This window comes from Diadema setosum, chromosome 10 (genome assembly GCF_964275005.1).
Source record: "Diadema setosum chromosome 10, eeDiaSeto1, whole genome shotgun sequence".
Lineage (NCBI taxonomy): Eukaryota > Metazoa > Echinodermata > Echinoidea > Diadematoida > Diadematidae > Diadema > Diadema setosum.
The window spans coordinates 29,190,215-29,217,463 of NC_092694.1; the positions used below are offsets into that span (position 1 = coordinate 29,190,215).

General features: G+C 40.3%; 1 protein-coding gene across 1 annotated transcript; it reads right to left on the reverse strand.

Annotated features, from left to right (window-relative positions):
* Positions 1-17,014: 17,014 nt before the first annotated feature.
* LOC140233925 (uncharacterized) lies at positions 17,015-23,209 on the reverse strand. Its single transcript, XM_072314013.1, has 6 exons — positions 23,137-23,209; positions 21,924-22,145; positions 21,428-21,508; positions 20,563-20,847; positions 18,601-18,682; positions 17,015-17,795 (listed from the first exon to the last, which is right to left on the reverse strand). The coding sequence occupies exons 1-6, from the start codon at positions 23,207-23,209 to the stop codon at positions 17,015-17,017; spliced, it is 1,524 nt and encodes a 507-aa protein (XP_072170114.1).
* Positions 23,210-27,249: the final 4,040 nt, after the last annotated feature.

The window sequence follows — 27,249 nt, forward strand, 5'->3', positions numbered from 1 at the left end:
TACAAGCTTTGCATTTTAGTGGGTTCCTCATACTACACGTCAATTATACAAAGTCGCGTTTATAGACCATTTAAAAGCAAATTTCTAAGGAATTAAACATAGTGAAAAATAATCAGTGCGAAGGATTATGATTATTACATACGGGAGTAAATAATAATGTGATGGTGTGAGATCCTCGGCGAGGGAGGGTGTTGGAGGGGGATACCCCCTCCCTAGGTAGGGACTTTTTGTAAAAACAGAGTATAAAAGTCGCGTTTATGGAAAATTTCAAGCAAATTTCTAGGGAATTAACATATTGAAAAAAAAACGGTTGGAAGGACTATGATCATAACATACGGGAGTACATTAATAATGTGATGGTGTGAGATCCTCGGCGAGGGAGCGAAGCGATCGAGCAGGGGGAGGGTGTGGGAGGGGGGATACCCCCTCCCACGGTAGGGACTTTTTGTAAAAACAGAGTATAAAAATCGCGTTTATAGAACATTTAAAAGCAAATTTTTAGGGAACTAACATATTGAAAAAAAAAACAATCAGTTTGAAGGACTATGATCTTAACATACTGGGGTATATTATGTGATGGTGTGAGATCCTCGTCGAGGGGCGAAGCGACCGAGCGGGGGAGGGTGTGCGAGGGGGATACCCCCTCCCACGGTAGGGACTTTTTGTAAAAACAGAGTATAAAAGTCGCTTTAATAGAGCATTTTAGATTAAATTTCTGAGGAACTAAACATAGTAAAAGAAATCACTGCGAAGGACTATGATAATAACTTATGAAAACTTTTCATTTTACTATAAGTACGGGCAGAACGAGCAAGCCACTTTCACTTTGCAATCTGAAATGTACTCATTAAAAGCTTAAACGTGATCGCATCGTTCAAACAATAAAAAATATTCTTATACTGCTAGAAAGCAAAGAAGAAAATGAAAAATGTAAAGTTTACTAAAGGTATGATTCAGCGGGCACACTCGAGGACACGAGGCTACCATCTATGCACTAAATTCACTCATAAGTTCCACTGCAAAAAGTCCGGTGTTAAATAGTGAACACCGAGCTGGTGTTACATTTTCGGTGCTCATTTATGGTGTTAAATTAACACCTACGGGTGTCATTTCCAAATTTTAAACTGTTTTTGAAGAATTTCTTAGTAACTGCACTTCTTGTTGATTTTTGATTTAAACAAGACCATCAAGAATTTTACATTAAAATACTAGATTTTTGAAAAAATGTGAAAATAAATTTACACCAAAGTAACACCAGCTGGTGTGGTCCCTTATTGAAGCTGGACGGGTGTTAAACCATTGATATTAACACCAGCAAATATCAAATCAACACCATGTGGTGTCATTTTTGAATTAACACCAGTACAGTGTCAAAATAACACCAGGTACAGTGTCGAATTAACACCACGAAGTGTCAGGTGAACACTTTTCAACACCATCACAGTGCATTTGTAACACCTGTGGGTGTGGTCCTTTATTGAAGTTTGATCGGTGTTAGATTTAACACCCGTGGTGTTAAATCTAACACCGATGTTTTTGCAGTGTACTATTAGTGTATAGATACAACAATGTAGTGTATTATAATTTTCGCCCCGTTAGGGGCGAAAATTTTTGCATTTTCAGTTATGAAATTACAACATTCAGACAAGAAATATGCCTTTATTGTTCATTTTGATCTTTAAATCAGTGATTAATTATTTGTTACGGGGGGCACTTGGGGCACCCCCCCCCCCCCCGCTTCCGGCGCCCTTGGCTGCGGGATATGCTCAAATATATGGATAACGCTGTGCGTTCTTCAATTTCATTTCATTCTATTTTCCATATTTCTCGCGAAAATAGAACAGAAAAAAGATTATTATACAATAATAAAATTATACAAACCATAAACTGCCTGAAACTTCAGAGAAATGTACAACAGTCTGTCTCAGTATAAACACAAAGGTCTGTTTAGAATTGGGCTATAGTCATAATACAAGTTAATGATGGGCCCTAAAACCTTTATGTAAACGCAATCTTGTTCAGCCGCAGGTCCCGGGATAAATCAGTTAGGGGGAATTATGAAATAATATACAGATATCTATTTAGAACATAACATGATTGGAGTAACTTATCTAAACTCTTATAACTTTTTTTTTTGGGGGGGGGGGGGGGAGGGGATTAGTAAAATGTTCGTTACCGTGGTATCTGCAAATAGCGTCGGCGAGCTCATCAGACCAATTCGAGGCTTCGTCGGCACAGATATATTCCTCATCGAAGATTGGACCTTGGGGCCGGAACGAGACTCGAGGAACCCCGCTCCAGATGTTGGATCCCGACAGAGACAGAACCCCTAACAGAATGGAGTGGGGCAAGATTCTTAATCATAATATTATGTCTGATGGGAAGGAACAATAGTCATGATCGGTAGTCTATTCTTGTAAACGTCTTGTTAGGTGATCCGAGTATCCTCTCGGATCACCTATTGTATCTGTACGGATTCTTTCTTCTTCTTCTTTATTTCTTTCTCCTCAAATCTTGTGCAGCGGTTAACTCAAAAAGTCCCCTACCTATCACTTTCAAACTTATACCATATATGTATCATGTCTTAAGGACGACAGATCTAGTTAGTTTAGTATTCAAAGACCATGTTTATACAATTGTCTGCCCTTGCTAGCACTGCGTTAAACACGAAATGCTTGTCACATGGGAGAACGCAAACAAAATTTCCCAACCCATGGACGAAAAACGAATGTCCCAGTTAGTACCAGGCGCTCACTATTTTCCTATCACTGACTGATCGTACTGGAGTAGGCCGTATATCATGATATAGCACTTTAAATCGGAATCTGTAGTCATGAGGCAATACTCACCGGGGTGGGTATACTCAGCTGTCGATGTATTCACCGACACCAGCACCAGCAGGTATGGCAGGAGAAGGGTGCTGATGGGCCACGCCCCTCTGCTCCCCATCGGGAATAGCGCCATGTCGATCTGTATAATATTATAATTCGGTTGCTTAAACTGTGTGTGTGTGGGGGGGGGGGGGTAAAAAGTGACATGATTTAGTATTAAGTAGAGGTGAACAAAGAGGGCGCATCCCCTCCCAACTCAGGCGGTCAGCCATACAGTCTGTTCAATTCTTTTTTTCAGTGCCGCCACCGCAGGAGACTACTAAAGTTTGTGATGTCACAATGCATGCGTAGACAATAACAGTGTAAAGAAAATTCAGTTATATTTTCAGTTTTCTCGCATAACAAAAGAGCACTTGACTTTCCTCTTTCAGAAAGCAGGGAAAACAATATTATTCAGTACATACGTCAGTAACAAGTTGAGAGAATATGTACTAAAAATAAAAGAACAAACAAATAAACACCTAGACATTTGGTGAAATTCTCTTCATATTTTCTTTTTATGATATGCTAGGGTTAGCCATTCTATTATCCGCAGTTTATGTTCCAACGATCAAACGGCCTGTTCAGTAGTCGAGTTTTGGACTCTGTTTTTGTTTTTGTTTTTGTTTTTTTTTTTCTCGATTCTTTTTTGCCGACTATACGTGTTAAGCCGAGTGATGGCGCGATCCCAGGAGCTTCTGGGAACTTGATGCCCCGTGATTCTCGGGGCGAGCTGTTCTCATGATCGCGCCACCACTCGGCTGAACGCGTATGGTCGGCAAAAAAAAAGAAAAAAAAAAAGGAATCGATAAAAAGAATCCAGAACTAGACTACTTGTCCAGCAGCATCACAGCATTTCCTCTCTCACTTCCTCAGAGATATCACGAACATTTTGACCAGGCCTCGTGACTGAGGTCTCTAAAAGAGACTAACAGAGACTCCAACCCCAAGCACCTTCTGATCTGGAGATTCTCCGGCCTGAGACCCCTAGCAAACGGGAGACTCCAAATTGCGCACATCACGAGCGCAAAGTCCCTTGCGGTCTAGGGTTCTAGATGCTCTCTCGCGCTATTTAAGGCCTATTTTTCAACATACAATGAAATTAAGTAAGAAATCATTTCAAGCGGGAGAAATTAAATCTCAAGAAGGAGAACGGGAGATTCTGCAAAAATGGGTTTTCGGCGGGAGATCTCCCGTCGAAAGCGGTATAGAGTTGGAGTCTCTGGACTAACTGTAAGCGTGAGTTGCGTTAACCCATTTCTCGCTGTGGCGAGTTACACTAGCCACACAAGGCCAGACGCACGGAAATTTGCGACCTGGTACGTCCTTCCGGTCCATCCTCATTATTCTCCTCGCAAGAGCTCGTATAATCGCGCTCGTAACCATGCCTTCGACAAAAACGTAATGCGTCGTTACAACTGACTGACCAAGAATGTTTTCTCCTCCCCCCCCCCCAAGGTTATTATTCACATTATCCGCCCTCAGTGTATCATTAGGCGTTTTCACATCAGCCCGATAAAAATCCAAGCTCGAGATCCAAGCTCGCAAATTACGCGCTATTTCATTTCCTATTCACATCAGCCCGAACATTATCAAATAGAGCGCTAGTTCGCATTGATTGTCCTGCTATTTCGGAAATTTCCCGAGTTGGACTCGAGAAATTTTCTCGATCAGTTAGCGCGCTAATTTGTATTCACATTATCAAATAGCGCGCTATTTCGTGATCGGGTTAATTTTCCAAGTCAGAAAATAGCGCGCTATTTCGAAACATCGGGCTGGTGTGAAAACGCCTAATATGTCATTTTCTTGGAAGGGTCGCACATTCATTGTGTGCCGTTACGTCATCACATGAATGTTTGTATACATGTACGAATGTCTTGTCAATGTAGAACATAACAGGAACGGGGGGGGGGGGGGCAGGGAGAGCCATATGGTCACTGTGGAGTTACAACTCATACGACAACTGTCTACAAATGAATTACATAAATTTGATTCTTTTGTATACCGCTGTTCCACTGACTACGTCGTGTCGCTTGTCATATTTCAAGCATGAACGGCTGTTACGAGCACGCAGTCACAGCATTAACTATATACACTTTTCGTCAAAGGCCAGTTTAAATACCGAATATTCAACATCAAAAAGAGTGTATGATTCACATGCAAACAGTGCATTTACATAAAGTCACTCGCACAATGAGCTGTTTGCCTTCACGGCGGAGGTCAGATATTAATCGGGTCACCAGAAGACCCTCCACTAGCCGTTGTCGTTTTTAACAGAGACTCCAACCCCAAGCACCTTCTGATCTGGAGATTCTCCCGCCTGAGACCCTTAGCAAACGGGAGACTCCAAATTGCGCACATCACGAGCGCAAAGTCCCTTACGGTCTAGGGTTCTAGATGCTCTCTAGGGCTTTTTACACTTGTGTTTCTTAACCCCGGACTTTCTCTGACCCAGGACTATCGTTAGTCCCGTACCAATTTTTCAGCTATTTACACTCGCCAATTAGTCCCGTACTATCTCTTGTCCGGGGCTAAGGAGAAAACTGACCTTTTTACACTCGTATTTCTTAGCCCCGGACTTTCCAAACCACATGAATATTCATAATTACGCTGTGTACTGTACACGCACCGGCAGCACTTGATTACCTCGTTTCTGATTGGTCAGTGAGGGTCGGACTTCGTCTCCGTCGCTTAGCCCAGGATTATTTTTTCGTTCTGTTTACACTCACTTGCTTGGCACCGCAATTGCGGTGCTAACCCCTGCTATTTTGCAGGGCCAGATAGTACCGTACTATCGGTGGGGCTAGCCCACTTTGGCAAAAACGAGTGTAAACAGAAAGTGGGCTAAGGATAGTCCCGTACCAACGGTGGGGCTAAGGCCCCCCCCCCCCCCCCCTTAGCCCCACCGTTGGTCCGGGGCTAAGCAAAAATTTACAAGTGTAAAAAGCCCTTCTCGCGCTATTTAAGGCCTATTTTTCAACATACAAAAATTAAGTAAGAAATCATTTCAAGCGAGAGAAATTAAATCTCAAGCGGGAGAACGGGAGATTCTGCAAAAATGGGTTTTCGGCGGGAGATCTCCCGTCGAAAGCGGTATAGAGTTGGAGTCTGTGGACTAACTGTAAGCGTGAGTTGCATTAACCCATTTCTCGCTGTGGCGAGTTACACTAGCCACACAAGGCCAGACGCACGGAAATTTGCGACCTGGTACGTCCTTCCGGTCCATCATCATTATTCTCCACGCAAGAGCTCGTAATCGCTCTCGTAACCATGCCTTCGACAAAAAAGTAATGCGTCGTTACAACTGACTGACCAAGAATGTTTTCTCCTTTCTCCCCCCCCCCCCCCCAGGTTATTATTCACATTATCCGCCCTCATACCCCTTTCAGGTAATCGTGGATGCGGATAATAGGAGCACAAAGTCGTAAAATTTCGATTACATGAACGGGAGAGGAGTAGAAAAGTGCGCATTATTTTGATGCTGCTATTATGCACATAATTGCAGCATAAGGAGTAGATCGAGAATACATGAACGCGTTTTACGACTTATCCGCACTAACATTCCACAGTTCGGTCAAAGGTCACTCGATTTCCCGCACAACCGCTGATTGCTGAGCTTGAGCGCGCGAGAGGTGTGCATACACGTGAGGATATTCACCGGAAACATTACGTCATTATAGAGGCGTGCGCCGTAACCATGACAAATAACTCCGTCCTTCGCACCATTATATGAACGGGTGCTCGTAAAAGTAGTGCGCACTTCATGGGATATATGAACGCGATTTTGACTACTTCATCCGCATTATTTGGATGCGGATAATTGAACCGCGATTACCTGAAAGGGGTATAAGTGTATCATTAGGCGTTTTCACATCAGCCCGATAAAAATCCAAGCTCGAGATATTTTTCGCGATCGCAAATTACGCGCTATTTCATTTCCTATTCACATCAGCCCGAACATTATCAAATAGAGCGCTAGTTCGCATTGATTGTCCTGCTATTTCGGAAATTTCCCGAGTTGGACTCGAGAAATTTTCTCGATAAGTTAGCGCGCTAATTTGTATTCACATTATCAAACAGCGCGCTATTTCGTGATCGGGTTAATTTTCCAAGTCAGAAAATAGCGCGCTATTTCGAAACATCGGGCTGGTGTGAAAACGCCTATATGTCATTTTCTTGGAAGGGTCGCACATTCATTGTGTGCCGTTACGTCATCACATGAATGTTTGTATACAGGTACGAATGTCTTGTCAATGTAGAACATAACAGGAACGGGGGGGGGGGGGGCAGGGAGAGCCATATGGTCACTGTGGAGTTACAACTCATACGACAACTGTCTACAAATGAATTACATAAATTTGATTCTTTTGTATACCGCTGTTCCATGACTACGTCGCGTCGCTTGTCATATTTCAAGCATGAACGGCTGTTATGAGCACGCAATCACAGCATTAACTATATACACTTTTCGTCAAAGACCAATTTAAATACCGAATATTCAACATCAAAAAGAGTGTATGATTCACATGCAAACAGTGCATTTACATAACGTCACTCGCACAATGGGCTGTTTGCCTTCACGGCGGAGGTCAGATATTAATCGGGTCACCAGAAGACCCTCCACTAGCCGTTGTCGTTTTTATTCATACACATGACGCTAAAATCCATCGTGTATGTAAGAACAGAGCTGATTCTCAATGAAATGCTATCCCCCAAATCAGACAGGATCAACTATACCTAGCCCTTTGTTTAAAAGACGCAGAATTGATGGGTTATATTCACTTCTTTTGTTTTGTCGAAAATCCGTTGGGTCAGGTTTACGCAAATTAGAGCAATACTCGATGTCATAAACGAATGGATTGTACCTCAAAGAAGTCCTGTGTAAGATTCGTTTTTCCTTGATTTTAGTGCGGCTCAAATCATGTATTAGTGATACGTATTCAATATTTGTGTACTGGTATATGTAGGCCTAAAATTCATATAATTGAATGAATCAAATGAATTAAATCAAAGTTAACGAGGTCTCATCAAAATCGAACGAAATGGACAGTTTGGGGGGGATTACAATGTTTCTCTTGCTTTCAAGACGCATATTAGGAGGAGCCACAAACTGCAGTCTGATGAATTTGTCATCCCCTTACTAATCTCCCACTGAACGGACTAATATATACACAAATCTTCGCTAAATTTCATTTTCCTTTTACTCGCTTCCAAAGTGTGTTGTATTGCAATAATGCAATGCCTGCAGAATCATAAGTGACTTTCAGGATTGAAAGCTCCTTCTAGATAACTGATCAAAATCTTGTTTGTTTGTTTGTTTGTTTTTTTTGCTTTTTTGTTTTTGCTTTTTTTTTTGTTCTGATTTGTTTTGTTTTTTGTTTTGGGGTTTTTCTTCACAGAACCAGTGATCCATGGATATCGTCACCGATTGTCTGGTTTAGGCAAATTACTAATATAGCATGCACCTTTCGGTGCGTCCTTGATAACGAAACTTTCAAATCAACCCAGCAACAACAACAACAGCAAAAACATCAAAACCATTTTGTTTTTCTGAATTAAACCCACTCCGGTTTTTAACAAAGACAACATAAAGGGTCTACACAGACTTTAGTCACGCAGTATACCAAATCATCCCAAATCATCCCTTTTGTCACAAAATGTACACATTAGTAGTTATGTACATGACGTATGATGTACTGTATGCATGGTTGTTTTAATGTGTTTGCATACAGGTTGACCAGATTAATGGAGAAAATTCAATATGATATAGATATAGTACACATAGGTTGACCAGATCAGTGGAGAATTTTCTAGGTGGTATACAATGTAATTACAGTACATGCATGTGACAGGAAATACATTATAGCTCACTCAATCTAGAATGATTTCTCACCCAGTCTAGAATGTTCTAGGAAGTGCTAACATATTTGGCTGAGTGAGGCACTGTCCCTGTAGCCCAATGTGATTGGTAGTTACTTTTGGCAGGATGTTATGCACATATAGTTAGGCAGTGAGTCAATTGAGGATTCCTGGAACAGTTTTGGACTTGCTAGAATATTCAAGTGTGTAGCCCCAGGTTGGAGAAAATTACAGAATGTACTAGAAAGGGGTGAATGGATATAAAAGCAGGAGAAATTCTGCAGTAGGTAGAGTACCCAACACCTCTGCTCTGAGAGTTACGTCACTTCTGGCTCTGAAGCGACTTGTTATAGTCAGTCATGTGTTACCTGCTGACCTGTTACCACCTTGTGGAGATAAGGCCTGGGAGACATTTTGCCTGCAGAGAATTGATTTGCCTTCATTGGAGATAGACTCCATATTTTAATGTCAACGGACATTGCTACGGTAAAGCAGTGACGGGCTGGATTCCTAGATAGATATTATTGGCTGAATCATCATTCAACGCATCCACTGGACGTGGTCGTCACTGAACGTTGGATTCTGCACATTTCGCTGTGAACATTACACCGTGGATCTATAACGTGGATATATACCCTGGATCACCGTGGAGTATTGTAACCTGCGCCTCTGGATTTACGTCGAAGGTATCATTCATAGGTGCATCGCGGATCATTCATTAAAAATTAATTTTGTGCATCGAGCATCGTATTTGGACATTTCAAGAGATATTGCATGTAATGCGTGTGATTCTATTACTGATTTATAATTGTTTTTATTGATCATTATTGTACTGATGTAAAAACCGATTACGAGTCTGTACCCACAATATCACTGTTAATAAACCGCCTGAACATTAGTTGATTGTTTCTTTTGTGCGATCATTCTCAGAGTGATTTTGGTCGTAACACCTTCTTAAATGAAAGCATCCCCTTCTCATTCGTAGATAGGAGGTACGTGGGCTAAAAGTACTTACATATCCGATAATAATTATCTGACGAGGATCCTTGAAATCTTGTTAACAGGAGTAGAGTATTTTGAAGTTCATGCGGTCCTTGGCTCGATTTTACAGTGAGAAATGCACGTAAAAGTGTGATGTTCAAACAGAGCTAGAGTTCCCAAATCAACGCCACCAGGTTTGTTCAGATAAATCGGCACTAATGCGATGATTACGACTCCCACAGAGATATTCGATGTTCAGTCATCGGCATCAGCTACGAATCCCTCTTAGTGTCACGTGATCACGAAAGTAACAATACAATATGGAAGTGAAAGACGATGTCGGATGACGTGGGTAATACAGCGCGATAAAATCCGTATCTATATATACCCATTTCTATGAATGCGCGCCGCGGATTCAGTTATAGTCGATAGTCTGCGCGGTGTTCTTTGTTTACCTCAACACTTCGGGATACGAGGTGACCCCGCGAGCTCGTCGAGTACGCACTTGGGTGGACGGACAAAACTGCCCACGCCGTTGGACTCCGATGCATGTTTTGCATGTTTAACCACAGGTTTTCACGTTACCTATAAATGCCTGACCGAAGATATTGCAGAGAGACATAAAAATATGCCTTGTCTACAGGGTAAAGTGGATTACAATGTATTAATTTTCTAATCATATCAGTACTTTACCAGTGAACAGATGATATCATGCACTGACGGAATCTTGGTTTAGAATTTTTTTTTTTTTTTTTGTAAGTGTATCCGGGTAATCTGAAGAAAATTAGTAGAAAATTATCATAAAAATATGTCACGTAGGCCAATTTAGAATTCATTTGGCCGCAACATATTAGGATATTATGTATCAATACGGGTCAACATGCATTTCTATAGCATTTTAGTTCCTTAATCTGTTAATAACCAAAGTTCCAGGAACTAAAAAGCGGCTCCGAAGGTCGAGTTTTTGGAACAGATCGGCTGTCGGCACACACACATCCTGACAACGGGCATTCCGCACTCTGAAGCAGCTGCATAGTTCCTGGAACACGCTGGTCAAGCTTGCTCATCTTTTTGTTAGAGCTCAATCCCCTGCTCAGAAAAATGACACAAACTGTCCTACCCAGGACTATCACAATGGTGACACCACAAACTCTTTTCACATCATAGATATAGCAGTTGATTTACAGTTCAACCCTGCCGTTACACGAGAGTCATAAGGTCTACAGTCCACTCCCGTTGTAACGAACACGGATATAACGAAAGTGCGGTTACAACGAAGTAAAAGTTCAGGCCGCAACATTATGTTTTTCACTGTTTGTTTGTTCGGTTATAACGAAATTTCGATATAACGAAAGAAAACTGACGGTCCAGAGGACTTCAGTATAATAACGGGAGTCCACTGTAAATGACGCGGTTTTCATATGCTGAGTATTGAGCACATGTTGAGTGTAGCAAGATACGACACCGTAAAAGATCATTAATTAGGAAATATGGGGCGTGAACGCAACTGAAAATACCTCTTAATTTTCTCTCAAATCAATTTTTTCTATATAGACAGATGCGCGCTTTGATTTTTAATGTACAACTTGGAACGTGGAGTTTTCCCGTGTTTGGAGTATCTATGATTCTTATCTAATTTTTAACATGCGTTCCGACATTTCTGAAGGTTTCGTGTACGACGATCTAGCAAGAGACGAGCTGGAGTTCGATCTCTTTTGACTCTGCAACAAAAGAAATAACAAAATAGCACTGTGGTATTTGACACTGCTCTGAACTCTCTTTCCACAAATCGTTATTATATTTTGAATCCAGCATGCACCAGCGTAAACATTCTTGGGCAAGGTGTATCGACCGCAATTATGCTTGCTGACCGAACCGTCTGACAAATCTTCAGGGTTAAACATTCAGATATCCCCCCTTAAAGGGATGATATAGTAGTGTTTGAGATGACGATTGAGCTTTTAACATTTTGCGAGAAACCCCGTATGAAATGCTACAGAGCATGCAATTCTAAGAGGAACTCAATGTTTATTTGATGAAAATTGGTTTTGAAATGGCTAAGATATCCAAAATCACGGTAGAACAAAGCCTCTGCGATCCTAATTTAAAGTGGGTCCCACCTTATAATGATTCCTTTGTTATGGATATTATCTCAGCCATTTAAAAAACAATTTTCATCAAATAAACTTTGAATCCCTCTAAGAACTACATGGTCTTTCATATTTCATGTTTATCATTATCTCACCCCTCCCGGCCCCTCATCAACAAAAAGTTGGAAACCTGAAGTCCCGTCTCAACCAAAAATATATCATCCCTTTAATCAAGAGCGACAATGTGACCATAGCCCGAATGCTTCTTTCAGCGTATACTCTATGTTCCAGTCGTTTGATTGAGACGCGTTCAAAATTGTAACAAGGATACCCGTGGCCCGCATGCAAAATATATGTTCCTGATGGCAATGCAAGTTAGAAAAATAGTTAGAAAAAAATTACCGAACAGAGCAAATATTAAAGAAGAGGATACCTTGGGGAAATAATCCATCAAGGAAGGTCGTGTAAAATTTGACTCTTGAACGATGAAGAGCAATGAGCCGTATAAGATGAAAAATGAAGAGGCTATTATAAGGAGAATGCTGTTATACCCAAATTACAATGTGGATGAGTGAATGCAGCAACGTTTATAGTAGAAATCATGGGCGAAGAGAATACACATAGAATTCAATATAGCGCCTTTTTTCATTTTGCCAGCGAAATGAAAAAGCGATTGACTCACTTTCAGAAAGCAGGGGGAAATGAATTTGCCCTTAAAAATAAGGTCATTTTCAGAGAATATGACACACACCGTCATGGTCACACCCCTTTGATTCACATCTGTAAATAAGAGCAGTGTTTGCACGATTAAAGCGATTGTATTTTAAATAGGACTATAATATTGAATGCCGTGAGACCACGCCGAAAATCTGCATTCGTATTGTGTCAGTATTGGAGAGAATAATCCTGCTACAGAAGACTGTCACTCACGCAGAATATAAAAACAAACTTCGTTTAGACTTTGCTCGAGATTTTGCATATATTGCGTCAACACTAAACTTTTAGGCATTATCATAGGAGGAGTGCGCATTTTTCTGTCACTACGTGGGTAATTCACCAAGCAGCGGACTGAACAAATACAATTCTCAGCACAAAAGAGTGCCTTTTTAAATCATGGCAATATGTATAATGATTATAAGTTAATGGTGTATTATATTAGCGTACCTTGATAATAGGGTGTCCTTTTCCATTTTTTCTTAGATATCATTCTCGGAGATGATTACTTTATGACTGATAACTGCCTCGAAACATTTCAGTAGCCTTGAACTATATCATATTTTTTTATTGTGGTAAAGGGTAGGCACAATGGTTTTGACTTACTGACAAATCTATTCATGGTAATCACTCAAATCTATTGGAGACACTCCTGCGTGTGAACTATCGACGTTCTACTCCTGACAAGAGCTACTTTCTTCTTTGCATTTTTTTTTAGATATCGAGAAGACTCTCTTATTGGTATCTTGATTTTTGCTTAGTGAATTTCGTCCGTATTTTCATCTGTTCTTGAGAGTGCTGACTATCGTACGACCAAGAGCCGTGGGCATATATTTCTTTTTTCAAAACGTGCTAACTTTGTATCTACAGTGTTAATGATGATAATGGCCTCTCCATAATATATTATATAATCTTCCTGGCACTGGTGATGATGTTGCGTTGTTATTGTTACATGTACTGCTGCTGGTTGTTAGCTGCATTGCAGCTTTTGTGATTATTGTCATACTCTGTTGTTGTTGCTTCTGGTTCTGCTCTTTTCGACGATGCATGCTGCAACTCTTACCTTTGTTTCTGTTGGGTTATAAATACAGCTATACCTTTTTATACTGCATACCATTTCAATTGGTGTTTTGCTGCTCCTGCGTTGTTGTTTTATGTTGTTGCTTTCATAATGACTGCGATTGAAATGGCCATTGCCCGGGAGTCTGCTGATGGCTGGTCGCGATCTTGATGACGATAATGTTGTTTACTCATGTTGATATGTTCACGTTTTAATTCCCTTGTTGCTCTTATGGATTTTACTTTTGTTCGTTATTGTGTCTGTTGTTGTTTTTGACAACATGTACAATATTATTAAATAATTATTCAACAATATTATTCAAGTACATATAAGATGTAAAGTGTGGTGTTGTCGTTGTTGTAACTATTGCAGCGATCTATTGTAGCATATAGAAACACACTCTGTTGATGAAATGAGTCCCCATAACATGATCATAGCCGTGTTGAATTTATGGAAATTTCGCAAATTAAAACAAAAAATGCGAAAATTTTGGTCCTACAATCTCAACCCTACACTGTCATGTATTGGTGCAGATTTATGATGATATATTTGTTTGCTTGTTTGGATTTTTGGTTGATTGGTTGGGTTTTTTTATCAGCTTGGGCTCCTGCTTATTATCAAAACGTAGAGAGTGTATCAAGGGTATGATTTTTACTTGCCAGAAATTAAAATGCACAATTTCAAATTTTCTATTTTCTATCTTGCTGTAAAATTTTCTGACAGAAGAAATAGGCTGACACAACAAAAACAACAAAATGAACATAACAATCATCAAACCAAGATGGAGTATACTGATATATTGGTATCAATCCAGTTACAGTGTGCATAAATAGAGTCACGTGGGATACAAAAGCGAAAAAAAATAAATCTCCGCCACATAAAATTATTAAATAAGTTTAAAAAAAATGAACGGCATTTGCATGTTCGGAATAAAACAACGACCAAAATCGACATCAATACTTCTTTACTGGCATTAATAGATCGAGCACCATTCCATACCTTCAAATCACATATTCAAATTCAAATTCAAATTCAAAAATCTGTGTTGAAATTCATATTCTTATGCGATATATGTTATATGTTAAACATTTTAAAAGATGGTACAAACGATAAGTACCACAAACAAGGCTCTGAAATACGCAGGATACAAATTAATAATAGGATACAGGGGGTGAAATATAGTTTGGTTGAGCAACCCACAAGTAAGAGCGTTTCCGTTAAAGCTATAATGATAAATTTGCCTCTCTACGTGTGGTTTACATCAAAGTTTAAGAAAGGATTAAAAACAATCATGTAGTTCTCGGAAACAGTCACTTGTCATCTTCGATCTGAGTTCTTAATCACCAAAGTTCCTTTGCAAATTGATAACCACACGACCACTTTCCGGCCACAGAGGACGATCACGAATTTTGCCCAATTTGTGGTGATGTGTGCTTTTGAAGGCCACCATAGAGCATCATTACGTAGATTGGGGAGAAAAGAATGACTTTTTTTTCCTACAGTATACACTCGCTCAACCGCCCCCCCCCCCCCCTCTCTCTCTCTCTCTCTCTCTCTCTCTCTGACAGACACGCACTCACAAGCAGTGCTTTGTATAATGAACCATGAAGTGACGTAATAATGTGATGAGCATGCGTGTATGCAAATAGCATCTTGAATATTCATCTTCGTTGGCATTTTGTTATTGCTGTCGTCGTTTGTTTGTTTTTGTCACAGCTCCATTTCATGATTATGACGTCATCTTAAGTCACGTGATGACAACAAGTTACAATTTATAGTAACGGCTGCCTGTATACACATGTGTATACGGCTTTTCCGTACCATTGTGGAGCTCAAAATGTCTTGCAGCATTATAGGCCCGACCCTTTCTTGCTTGCACGATAGAATATAAGATTTGGACTCACGAGCATAATTGTCCGAGTTTTACCGAGATGCCAAGCAATTTGATATATTCGCATAACTCTGGTTGTATAGGCAAGTGCACACATAATACTTTGTGATTTTAACCATATCCAATCGTAGATAATCGAGTATTTAAAAAAGAAAAGATATTGATATTTGTTACGTAGTCACACGTAAATCAAACAATTAAACATCTGCAAAGCTCCAATTCAACCAAGAGAAAACCAATCACACGACACTCCTCCAAGAAATTTGTGTACGACCATATAAGAGCAAATAAGAGCTGCTACCGGCAGTCTCCATACCCAAGGACAATCCCCCAGTGGAACAACCTCCCAGATAATGTCAGAGAAGCTTCTACAATCCAAAAATTTAAAGACCTTCTTGAAAATATTAAGTTTGAATAAGATATGCCTCCGACTCAAGCATATATTGCTACCTACATGTACGGGATAGCCACACCAGGCGTTTGTACATCAAGGATATCAAGATCAAGATCAAGATCAATTTACTTGTGAAGCACGTGAAATAATAATGTGGAACAAATTTTTTATCATCTGTATATGAGTTGTATGTCCACTCATGGCGAAAGTTTGACTTAGAGATGAAACAAAACATGAAACTTCGGCATGTCCAGCGAATTTCAATTATCTAAGCTTTCAACTTCATAATAGCTGCGCCTTTATACAGCGTGCCTATTGTGACAGAAAGCTAGACTGGCCATAGAAATATTACGCAGTTCTGAGAAGATAGATTTGCAGTTCTGAATGCGGTCAAGCGCTGAGGCGCCAGGTTAGGTATCCGTGTGAATATAATGGGTCGTTTCGTAACACCGCAGTTATGCGCTTTACGAATAAAACAAAACGTTCTTTAACATGAGACGTATCCTTTAGACTTTTTGTTTGGATGGTGAGGTATAGAAAGGCCAAACACTGAATTTCTCTCCCGCTACAAAAAAAAAACACTAAAAAACAAACAAACAAACAAAAATATCAAATTTCGACATTTCCGACAAAACTGCAATTTTATCAATTTCGTTGATCTTTTTCGTTGTTATCTATTTGTTTTTATGACTGCGACTTTAATCAGGGTGATGTGGTCACATAATAAGAGGAAATGAAACTTGTTTTGCATCCGCGGGTTTACAGAGCTGCAGGACTTATTTCTAGCACTGGTGGAAAATGGGAATTCCACTAATCATGTGCTGCAGTGGCAGATCTAGAGGGGGCGCACCGGGCGCGCGCCCCCTCTTTATTTTTGGTTAAAACAAAATATATAAAAAGAAAAATGGGGGGGGGGGGTGCGTGCGCCCCCTTTAATTTTGCAAAAGCGCCTCCCCTTCACGGAATTCCTGGATCCGCCCCTGTGCTGATAGTGAAATGATATTGTAAGCAAAGATAAATGCCTTACATAATCATCACAATACCATCATCATCATCATCGTCATCAACATTATCATTATCATATTTTTCTACATTCAGTGTACATTGTCCAATACGAGAGGGAAGAATGTGACTGATTTGCGGCGGGCAAAATAATCACATTTTGTAGAGTTCATTTTCGACCATTTCGACGTCGCCGTCCTCGTCGAGAGTCTCGCCGCTAGCTTCGGCATACATGCCGCTGTGATCGTTCGCAAGCGTGATTCTGAATGTGTTATCGGGAGCATCGACAGTGCTGTACACATCGTCACCCACACTGTGCTGGGGCCTCGTTTTGTCCGGCATGGCGTAGAGGTCGTCCATTCGGATGTCTTCTTTCCCCTCCGGAGCCGGTCGATTTTTGTCGGGCTTCGCGTACAGGTCCCCGAAATCCGCCGAACCAGGTGCATCGGTCCCTCCTCGACTCTTGTCGGGCTTCGCGTACAGGTCACCGAAATCCGCCGAACTGGGTGCGTGGTCGGCGTCTCGCTTTTTATCAGGCATCGCGTAAAGCGCGTGCACGGCCATGCTGTCCGTCGCGCCGGAATCATTCTTATCCGGCATGGCATACAGGACCGATAGATCCCCGTTCATTGCTTTTCCATTATTTTCTAGCTTTAAGTGTATCATTTGCACGTCGTCATCCGCATGTGCATTCCTCTCACTAGCACGTGCATTCTTGGCTGTTGGACCGTTGTGAATCTCGTCATGTACGGACGAATAGTACAAATCTCCACTCTGGTCCATGTCTTGATGTGGCTTTTCGGTATACACAGTAGCACCATGATCCTCGACCTCGTTGTATATCCCGTCGTAGACGTTTTCCATGTTATCCGTTGCAAGAGTTGGACTGGAGAGTACCGTCTTCTGCGACGTATCCTTATATCGAGGTCTGGACCTACGTAGACAAAGGACAAAGATCAGAGGGGATTTGAAATCTTGGTAATTGATAGGTTAATCTCCAGAGTACGGAGGAGGGCAAACAGTACACATTATTGAAAGGGCAACTACGAACCAGTTGCAAATTTATTCTGAAGGGAAGAATTACATGTTATAAGCACAACAATGAAAAATTAACCCAAATCAGATGAAAATTAAGGAAGGCTATGAAATCGTGAAGTTTCACTAATTTATGCAAAAAATAGTTCTCGAATATAGTTGATGTGAATATACCGATGTACTGAGGCTGATGATCTCACAACCTCACAAGTCCTCCACGAGACCGACACATTTAGCTCCGTGATAATGTCGAACTCGTGGGGTCACTTTTACCTATAGTGTCGAACTCGTAGGCCTCGTTTGCCTAGTGGTGGACTCATGGGCCTTATTTGCACAGTGTCGAACTCACGAGCTGTATGACTCGTGGGCTGTGTGACTCATGGACCCTTTTTTCATGTCGAAATCGTGGGTCGTATGACTCGTGGGTGTCGGTCTCGTGTGATGACCCCTACCACCCACCCCCCCCCCCCCCCACACACACACACACAAACAAAGAGTAGGAGACGAGAATAACGTGTCTTGACTGCATATAGGGGCACTATACCGCTGTACTGCCAAGGGACTCGAATTGTAGACCTTGTAAGATGCGTGGAGATCCCGTCTCCTATTCCGCTTAGCCATAACAGGGCTTTGATTAGATCACACATTTCCGCTCGCGCAGGAAATGCATAACATTCGTCGATATTTAACAGCGCAGATCTTACCTCTTTTGGATAAAGATGATCGCGATGACGACTACGATGATGATCACCACTGCCGCGGCGGCTCCGACACCAGCATACAGACCTGGAAGGAGAACCAGCGAATAAGAGATAATCATCCGCATGCTTGTTTCTTTCTTCGTTTGTTGGTTTGTTTGTTATTTCAGATCATGGATCAAATTTGCATTTCTTGCTTCTTCTTTTTTGTTTTTTTGTTTTTTGTTTTTTTTTTTGTTTTTGTTTTTGTTTTTTGCTTTGGGGCGCTGTGATACAGTGGATAATACTCTCGACTACCAACCGGAGGATCCGAGTTCGATTCCCACCCAGTGCTTACGTCCTTATTGGACAAGATGTTTATCCAATACGTCCCTCTTGATAGCCCATGTGTATGAATTATAGGTACCTGGCAACGCGGGGTAATAGTAGTGGCAGGGCGCTCTGGTAGAGCAATGGCAACACTGAAGAGGCTACCCTGGATGAAGGAGACCTTGATACTGATATTTGCACTCTTGGCTTTCTTCCTTTGTTGGTGACTACATAACCCCACAGAAATAAAGACGAGAAGATCATAGACGTTAATATGGATGGGCATCATAAGGCATCGATCTTGAATGGGATATGGACACAGAATGATACCCATCACCCCCCCCCCCACACACACACACACACACACACAAATCACTGTCTGCAAAGAAAAGCAAAAGTAAGCCAACAACGAAAACAGAGACTTTCACTATTGTGACGTCATAAAACACCCAGGTACATCTGGGCCCTGTTTCATGAAGCTGTTCGTAAAGTTACTACCACTGCGGTTCAGTGGTTACTGCGCACGACTTTACGAACGACTGAAAATAAATATGGCAAGCCATGTGGGTTTCCTAATCATTGTTAATTTCAATAGCTAAAGTTGAAATTTGCAGATGATAATGATTATTTTTTGTAATAATGTTAACACACGTTTTAGTTGGAAGTGTATTTTTGCCCCTATGTAGATGAAATACTGACATACAGTCGTACTTTGTTAAAACATGAGGTACAAAAAAAAAATGAGCATACATATTGGCACTTTATATTCCAAGCGTTCGTGACGTCATGGGTAACTTGACGAACAGCTTTATGAAATAGGGCCCTGTAATGGTAATGGGGAAGACTTCGAGGTATCTTCAGAACACACACCTATGTTACTCCCTCTCGGCATCGGCTGTGGAACGGTGAACCTTGACCTTGTTGACGTCATTTCCCGGTTTGGAGAGGTTCTAACGACACGGGTACCCCTGGTACCCAGTATTGGTGGTGTAGTTTTTGTTGTTGTTGTTTCGTCCGTGAATACTGAAAATACAAAGTTCACGGAATAGTCGTTTCCTTGGTGTGGGTTTAGTTATGCAAGTCGGCCCTAAAAATCAAAGGCATTATTTACCAATGAATTTTGCAGATGAAACAAAATTGCGACCGACATTCCCGAAATCGTGCTTCTTGTTTCGTTTTGGACGACGCATGAAAGTTGGCAGTCCCGGCAAGACAATCTCAACACAATGTATGATACAAACGTTTCGATGTGAACGTAAAAATATTTTTTGTTTATGGTTGGTTAGTAACGGATAAGTAAGGAAATAGATAAGCAGAATTGATAGATAGACAATAAAGCAAATAATGAACATGTCAATATACAAACAAAATAACAAAGTAATTGAATATCTCAATTATTAAAACGTTCCAAGTCCAACTTTGCTTATCATCTTTGGAGAACCAATACGAAGAATTGGAAATATCAATAATCATTCATATATGACTGTTTTACATTTCAACTTGTATACACAGCATTTCTAGAAGTGAAAAAATAAAAATGATATAAGGATGTTACTTTTCTTGAAATTATCTGTAACGGTCTTGGGTCGTTATTATAGTCAGGCAGTCAATTAATGGATATGATTTATTAATAAACTAATGACAGGGCTATTAACTCACGCTCAAATACGGCGATATGGGGGGAACCACCGCAGCTTTCGCTGCTCCCTTTACACTTTGTCTGACAGTTTAATTCCGTTCCCTCCCCGAGACGGCTGTAGTCTGTACCCGGTGCACCGCAGTAACACTCGTTGCCGTTCTCTAGTCCCGCGTACTGATGCTCGGTTCCCGACGCTCGGCAAAACTCCAAACAAAGACTGATGTTCATCGAATCATCAATTAGGGTATCACCGCCGAGAACCCGACCCACTGGCGAGTCTACGAAGCACCCGAGATACCCGTCTCCTGTGATGTCATTATTGTTTGAATTGCTTCATTGTTTTCTTTTCGTATGACTAAGTACATGACTATCAAGGAACTCGATCCATAGAATAAATGCTAGGCTTTCTCTTAATATTGACATAATTTATGTTATTGCATTAAAAAAGGGTTTTCCATCAAATCTCAATATTGTTCTGTGTAGGTGGTTGAAAAAAAAAGAAGACCTACAATTTGCTACAACAGATACTAGGAAAATGATCAATTTCGTTTTACATGCGAAATGGTGACTGCAGCTGCTATATAGTTATATAGGTCTCGGCATTGTTTCATAGCCCTTTCATTTTCCAACTACAGGTTGTAGTTGTGTTATGTAATTCTTACCATAATCCGTTGACAGCGAAAGCAGTATGCGATTAAGAATTAGAGTCGTTATGTACCATTATTGATTTTATTATCACAGCCATATTCATCATGATTATTGACAAAGCTATTGTCACCAATATGATAATCATTACTTCTTTTAGGATTATCATTATTGATTGGTGTAACGTCCATTCATTCATTTATCCATTTGTCATGGTAAAGCTTGCATATTGTTACTCACCGTAACAAATTGCAGCTCCTGCGTCCCCCGAGGCGCAGTTTTGGTTCGGTATTACGTCACAGTCCGCCAGTGTGACGTCATCTGGGTATTCGAGGAAGAAAGAGGACATGATGTAGCCATCAATGTTGATTTGATGTACAGTCCTACACAATGTGCACGTTGGGTTTGATGAGTACAACAATTCATGTATAGAAAATCCCCTAAACAATTTTTGCGTAATGTTTATTTACATGTACTGTATTTCTTAATTCAGCTAAGTGAAGCCTTTAAAAGCAAAATAAGTAAGTAGGCCTATACAGATAGATAGATGATAGGTAGATAAAGAAATGTATGAATACATGAATAAGTAAATTGATTAATTAATTAACTATCTAATCAATGCAATCACCCTACCACGTTTAATCATTGTCAAATCGAGTCGACGGTGATTCGGTTTACATTGTATCATAATTATAGTTATGTCGAATCTGTGATTATGAAAGACGAGCTCCGATACCTGGATCACACTGAAGAATTGACTGCGGAGGCGTGGAGGGGGCAGCGAAAGGAGTGGTCTTGACTGCACGGTTACCTCCGGGAAAACCCAGGTGATTGCAAATGACGATTACGTCATTGATGCCGAGGTTGACTCCGCACGTCGACTCCCAATTGTTGCCTCCGTCCAGTTTATATTCAACAGTGCCCTCATGCGGTGATAACCCGCCAATAAGTCTTATTTCTGCGAGAGGAAAAAAAAGGAACAATAGTATCTTTTGTCACTTATTATTAATGTAAGGAGCTCTACCTTTATATTCTTATCATGATGATTTGGGAAATTAACGGTAAAGATTGACGTATTGTAATGTCAATGGAAAAACGTCTAGTCATAGATATAAACAAAATATGGTGAAGTCAAGCTTAAATTTGTCATCATTACTGATGTTGCCTGTAATATTACGCAAATTCAAAAAATTATGTATAACGAAAAGGCAGAAATGTTACAACGCTTTGTAATTACGAAAAATACACCCACAAACAAACACATTATTCTTGACAAAGAGTGAACCAACTGTTGTGGTAAACAACAGAGACAATATATCAATACAACTTAACAATAATTCAGAATGTTGCGTTTGCTTGTTTGTGTTTAGTTTTTAGGTTTGAGCAAAACATTACATTAATCACAACAATCACATAGATCAAGACAGTGCGGAAATAGTAATGTCATAAAAGTTGCCTTAACTCTCATGTCTTCTTTATTTTCAACCGATCATGTCCAAGAGATCACATTTCTATGATTTGAGGATGCATCTTTTCATTACGTTTGATTCCTTACTGCTAGTCTTTCTTTGAGTACAATTCTCTCTCATAATCATGAGCCCCATATTGTTCTTGTATTGCTTGTTTAATTTGCAGAACTTTCAAATGCCCCATGATTGATAATCTTCGAATTTCGTTACTTTTTTTCACAGGTGATTCCAATTCTAATTTTTTTTTTCTCTTTGAAGATGCAACATTGTAAAGATTTTGTTCGGCTTTTGTGCACAGTTAACGAGCTGAGTGAATGTAACCTCGTCCAAGAAATCTTTCTACAATGATTACAGAAAGCGAAGTAAAATCGAGTTGCCAATTTGATGAGGGAGAGCTAATAACTTCTACATCAAAAGAAAAAAAAAAAATCATTCAACGACGGGTGGTGGAACCCCGCTATACCCGAAGTGGATACTCACCGGTAATGGCGCTATACGTGACTCGTATCACCAGGAGAACAAGCAGAAGTACCAGGCGACTCCAAGAAGCCATCTCGCCAACTCCGCCCGTCCCCGGGCCTCATGTGGTCCCGATTGTAGATGGACAGTCCTGAGTTAATCGGTGCATCGATATCCTGGCAACAACTGGGACAGTAACACCACACCACGATGATAATATCAGTAATAGTAATAATACTGAAAATAAAATAACGATAATGTTTCTATTACTGCTACTACTGCTATCGCCGTACTACTATAATTCTGTAAATGGGGGGGGGGGGGTGTGAAAAGAATATTCTTGGTGCCACTTCCGGGTTTCACAACTTGACACTTTTTTTTCACTTCTTTTGTTTTGACAAAAAATAAAGAGGGCACTGAAAGGGGGCGCCAGGTGCCCCCCTCCTCTCCCCCCCCCTCCGCCACTGTGCTACTACTACTACTACTACTACTACTACTACTTCTACTATTGATAGTAATAATAATGGCAACTAACCGCCACAGTCATAATCATAATCATAATCATAATCGTTATAGCAATACTAATAGTAATAACAAAAGCCGTAAAATTACATTACAGAGTGGTATGTTTAGTGTAAGCACAAGCATTGTCCTACCTAGACAGAGAACCCCGAGTTTATCACTACCCAAACAGTGTTAGGAACACACTATTGTTTACCCTTCGGGTCACTGAAAGGACATTATGGACGAACATCCTGTTTTGGGACGTTCGAGAGCGAGAACACACAGGACAATTTATACTGACACAATCTCATATTCATTCTGCAGTATGTCCGAGTCCATAAACTTTTAACTTTCTGATCTGTCGATTCACCAGGGGAGTTTGAGTTCGTCAAAGTCGCGATGAACTACAGTGCGTATGAGTCATATTTCTTCTTCTTCTTCCTTCTTTCTTTCTTTCTTTCTTTCTTTCTTTCTTTCTTTCTTTCTTTTTCTTCCACGTAGTACAGTCCATCGAAGGTGCATCAACGCACTAGTGCCGGCAGCGGCATGGTGGGATTTCTCCCACAGTATCATCAAAATATCTACAAAAACACTGAGGGCAGATTGAAAAAAGCCCTGTTTTGGATCTTCTGCACCCCCTTTTTGAAAAGCTCTAGAGAAGTGAAAATGATTGGCTTTCATTCTTCGAATGCTGACATTGTTGAAAATGGTTCTGTGCATGTGCATCATGTGTTTTTAAATTATCTCAAAAGGAGTTTGTTCACGAAGGTGTGCTAATCGGTGGAATCTCAGTGATTTAGAATTGAATGTTAAGAAATGTAGGTGTATGTTGATTGGTACAAAACGGAGAGTCAATGATGCTGTTTTAATTTCGTTAATATAAGAAAGAAATAATTGAAAAAGTTCGTGAATTGAAAAGGTATGAGAATGTTTCTAAAATAATTGGGTGTATTCGACAGTGAAGACAGAATATTCCACGAAATATTTTGATTTTGTCAATGCATTGATTTTTGCTGCACATTGGTTATGGTCTTGTAATCTGGGGCAGAAGTACGAAGTGCAGAATCAAGAAATTACACAAATCTTAAGTAGATATGCTCGTTTGGTATAAAATGCTGATTTTTCATTTTTCAGTTTTGTCATATTTTCCTGTATCTAAAAAGCACAGTAAAATTTTATCTCTGAAATTTTTAACCTGGCGGTGATTTTTAGGATAAACAGAGTGCATTATCTACATATTGTATTTCTGTGACATTAGGAACTGGCACATCATGATTATGTTTTGTTGTTATTTTTTAATTCGCTTATTATGTTTCTCTCGGTCTCTTTGTTATCCTTGGGGTACCGGTATTATTTTGTTACATATTCTCTATTTTTGCTTTCTGCTTTATATATGTACTTTTGTTTTGATTGTAATGTTGTGTATTTGAATATTATATGTTTTTGTATCTTTTTATTGTGTAAGATCCCTTGGTGGAGCAGTTTATAAGCGAAATGGCTACCCTGTTGAAATAAAACTGAAATATTAATGATAATGATGATAATAATAATAATAAATAATAATAATAATAGTCTTGCACTGTACTCCGATATCCCTGTGTATACTATACAGTCAATCTATTTGCAACTGAATACATATATATAGGCCTACTGTAGATACACTCAATTTCCGTCACGATATCTCTTCCTTTTCCTGTATTTTCTATCTTTTGTCTCGGTGTGTGTGTGTATATATATATATATATATATGTGACAAATATGTACACACATTTTGTCTCGTTCATCTATTCTGCCTGTAACATAGTTCCTGATTCACGTTATTTTGTTTAATGCAAACGAAGTAAAGATGCAGATCCTGTTGACAATGGCTAAAATGACGCACACGCATACATACATGTATGTCATATAATAACAACAATAACACTATCTTTCACGCAATTACGTATGAATAGTTTTTGGTAAAATCATCTAAAATTATTGAAACCAAGGGCCACATTCTAATCACGGTTTGTTTATCTCTTCAACTTTGATGAGTGTTGATATACATTCTGGCATGAAAAAGAAAAAAAAAACGCTGTGCGTGACGGTGGGCGTTTTGTTTCTGCGGGTTGTTGTTGTTGTTTTCCCTTTCAGGAAGGCAGTTGCCATAACATGCTCTTGACTTTGTTTAAACCATTGTCGGTGCTAATGACGGCGTAAACAGCATCAGTTTTCCGACGCGACACGAAATATTGTCATCCCTTTCAACATGTCATTGGAATAGCGAACCATTCCTTATGACCAATAAGTTACACACCATTGGCAGTACAGAAATTACAATGTTCAGACTCCGTGGCATGGAAAAAAGCGGCACAGCCCACTGCACCGCAACCTGTTGGCGAGTGCGGGTGACAATAGGCACTGTACACAGGTAGATACACCCCACACAATGTGACACGATACGGTCTCTATTCGAGAACAGGATGTGTGAGGCCGAAAAGATGGGGATCTAAAGAGGTCTGTCTGCACTGCATGGGACACCCACTAGTCCCTTCGACGCTACTATACATTTCGAGTGATAGATCCCATCGAGTACTGAAGTAGAAGTAGAAGTAGAACAGGGAGGTGAGATCGAGGAGCAGACGTAGAAGTAGAAGTAGCGGTAGAAGTAGAACTTAAGTAAAAGTGGAAGAGGTGCCCCTTATCATGGACCTAGCAACTTTGCTACGGTCCATGATACATCCAAACATTCTTATCCTAAAACACAATGTCGTAATGAATACTCATGAAAATCACATGATCACCCGTAAATCGTGTTGTAGGCGAATTCAGCAATATTGCCGGATCTTATTCATGAAGAATAAAACTGCCGCAGCTTTACTGAATCATTGCAAAATGGGACTGATCGTGCACAACGTGTCTTTTTCTTTTACTTCAGTTTTTCATGGGTTTGTACAGTCAGCTTCAATACAAGCAAGCTGAACCGCGTCTCGATCACCATTCACAAAATGGGATCCCAGTGTAAAAGGAACGATCAACCCACCATCATGCTCCCCTCTCACCTCACAAAAAAAAAAAAAGAAAATGTGCTTACCTTCAGTGTGTGCGTATGTAGTCACCTGAAATTTAAAATCGTCCCATAACAGGAGTTAATAAGGTAGCTTTGCAGGCGTCCCTCTTGCGTAAACTACCTCTGGATATTCATGACGAGAGGTGAACTTTCCCGGTCCCCAATTCATGCATTGCCCGTGGTGAAAAATGAGCAGTCTTTCATGGAACACACTCCGGTAGTTTTCCTTCAAGAAGTCGCTTTACTATGGAGCTATTGTAGCTCCATGCTTATATGTTGAGAGAGTGGCCAAAATAAAAAAGCCACGTTTGTGAAGGTGGTGAACAAGAAGGCACAAAGGCCGAACGTACCAGTGCACAGTACGCTCTCGAGTGACCTATACTATTATAGCTGACTGATCAGCAACTCGACGTTGTTTTCATTGTACGCGGAAATGTCTAAAAAGAGGGCTGAACACACCCACAGACGGTCAGTGATAATAAATGCTTTGTTATTGTTCTTACATACGCTACCTTGTCACTAGACAAACAAAAACTCCAATAAAAGCCCTCGAAAGTTTTCTGATGCGTAGGATGAAAATG

Bases quoted from the DNA above. Each gene is read 5' to 3' on its own strand.
- LOC140233925 (XM_072314013.1), bottom strand. From the start codon at position 23,209: ATGGCTTCTTGGAGTCGCCTGGTACTTCTGCTTGTTCTCCTGGTGATA. The intron at 20,848-21,427 runs GTGAGTAACAAT...ATGACATCACAG, and splicing joins AGGAGCTGCAATTTGTTACG to GAGACGGGTATCTCGGGTGC. The intron at 17,796-18,600 runs GTAAGATCTGCG...TTGTCTACGTAG, and splicing joins ATCATCTTTATCCAAAAGAG to GTCCAGACCTCGATATAAGG.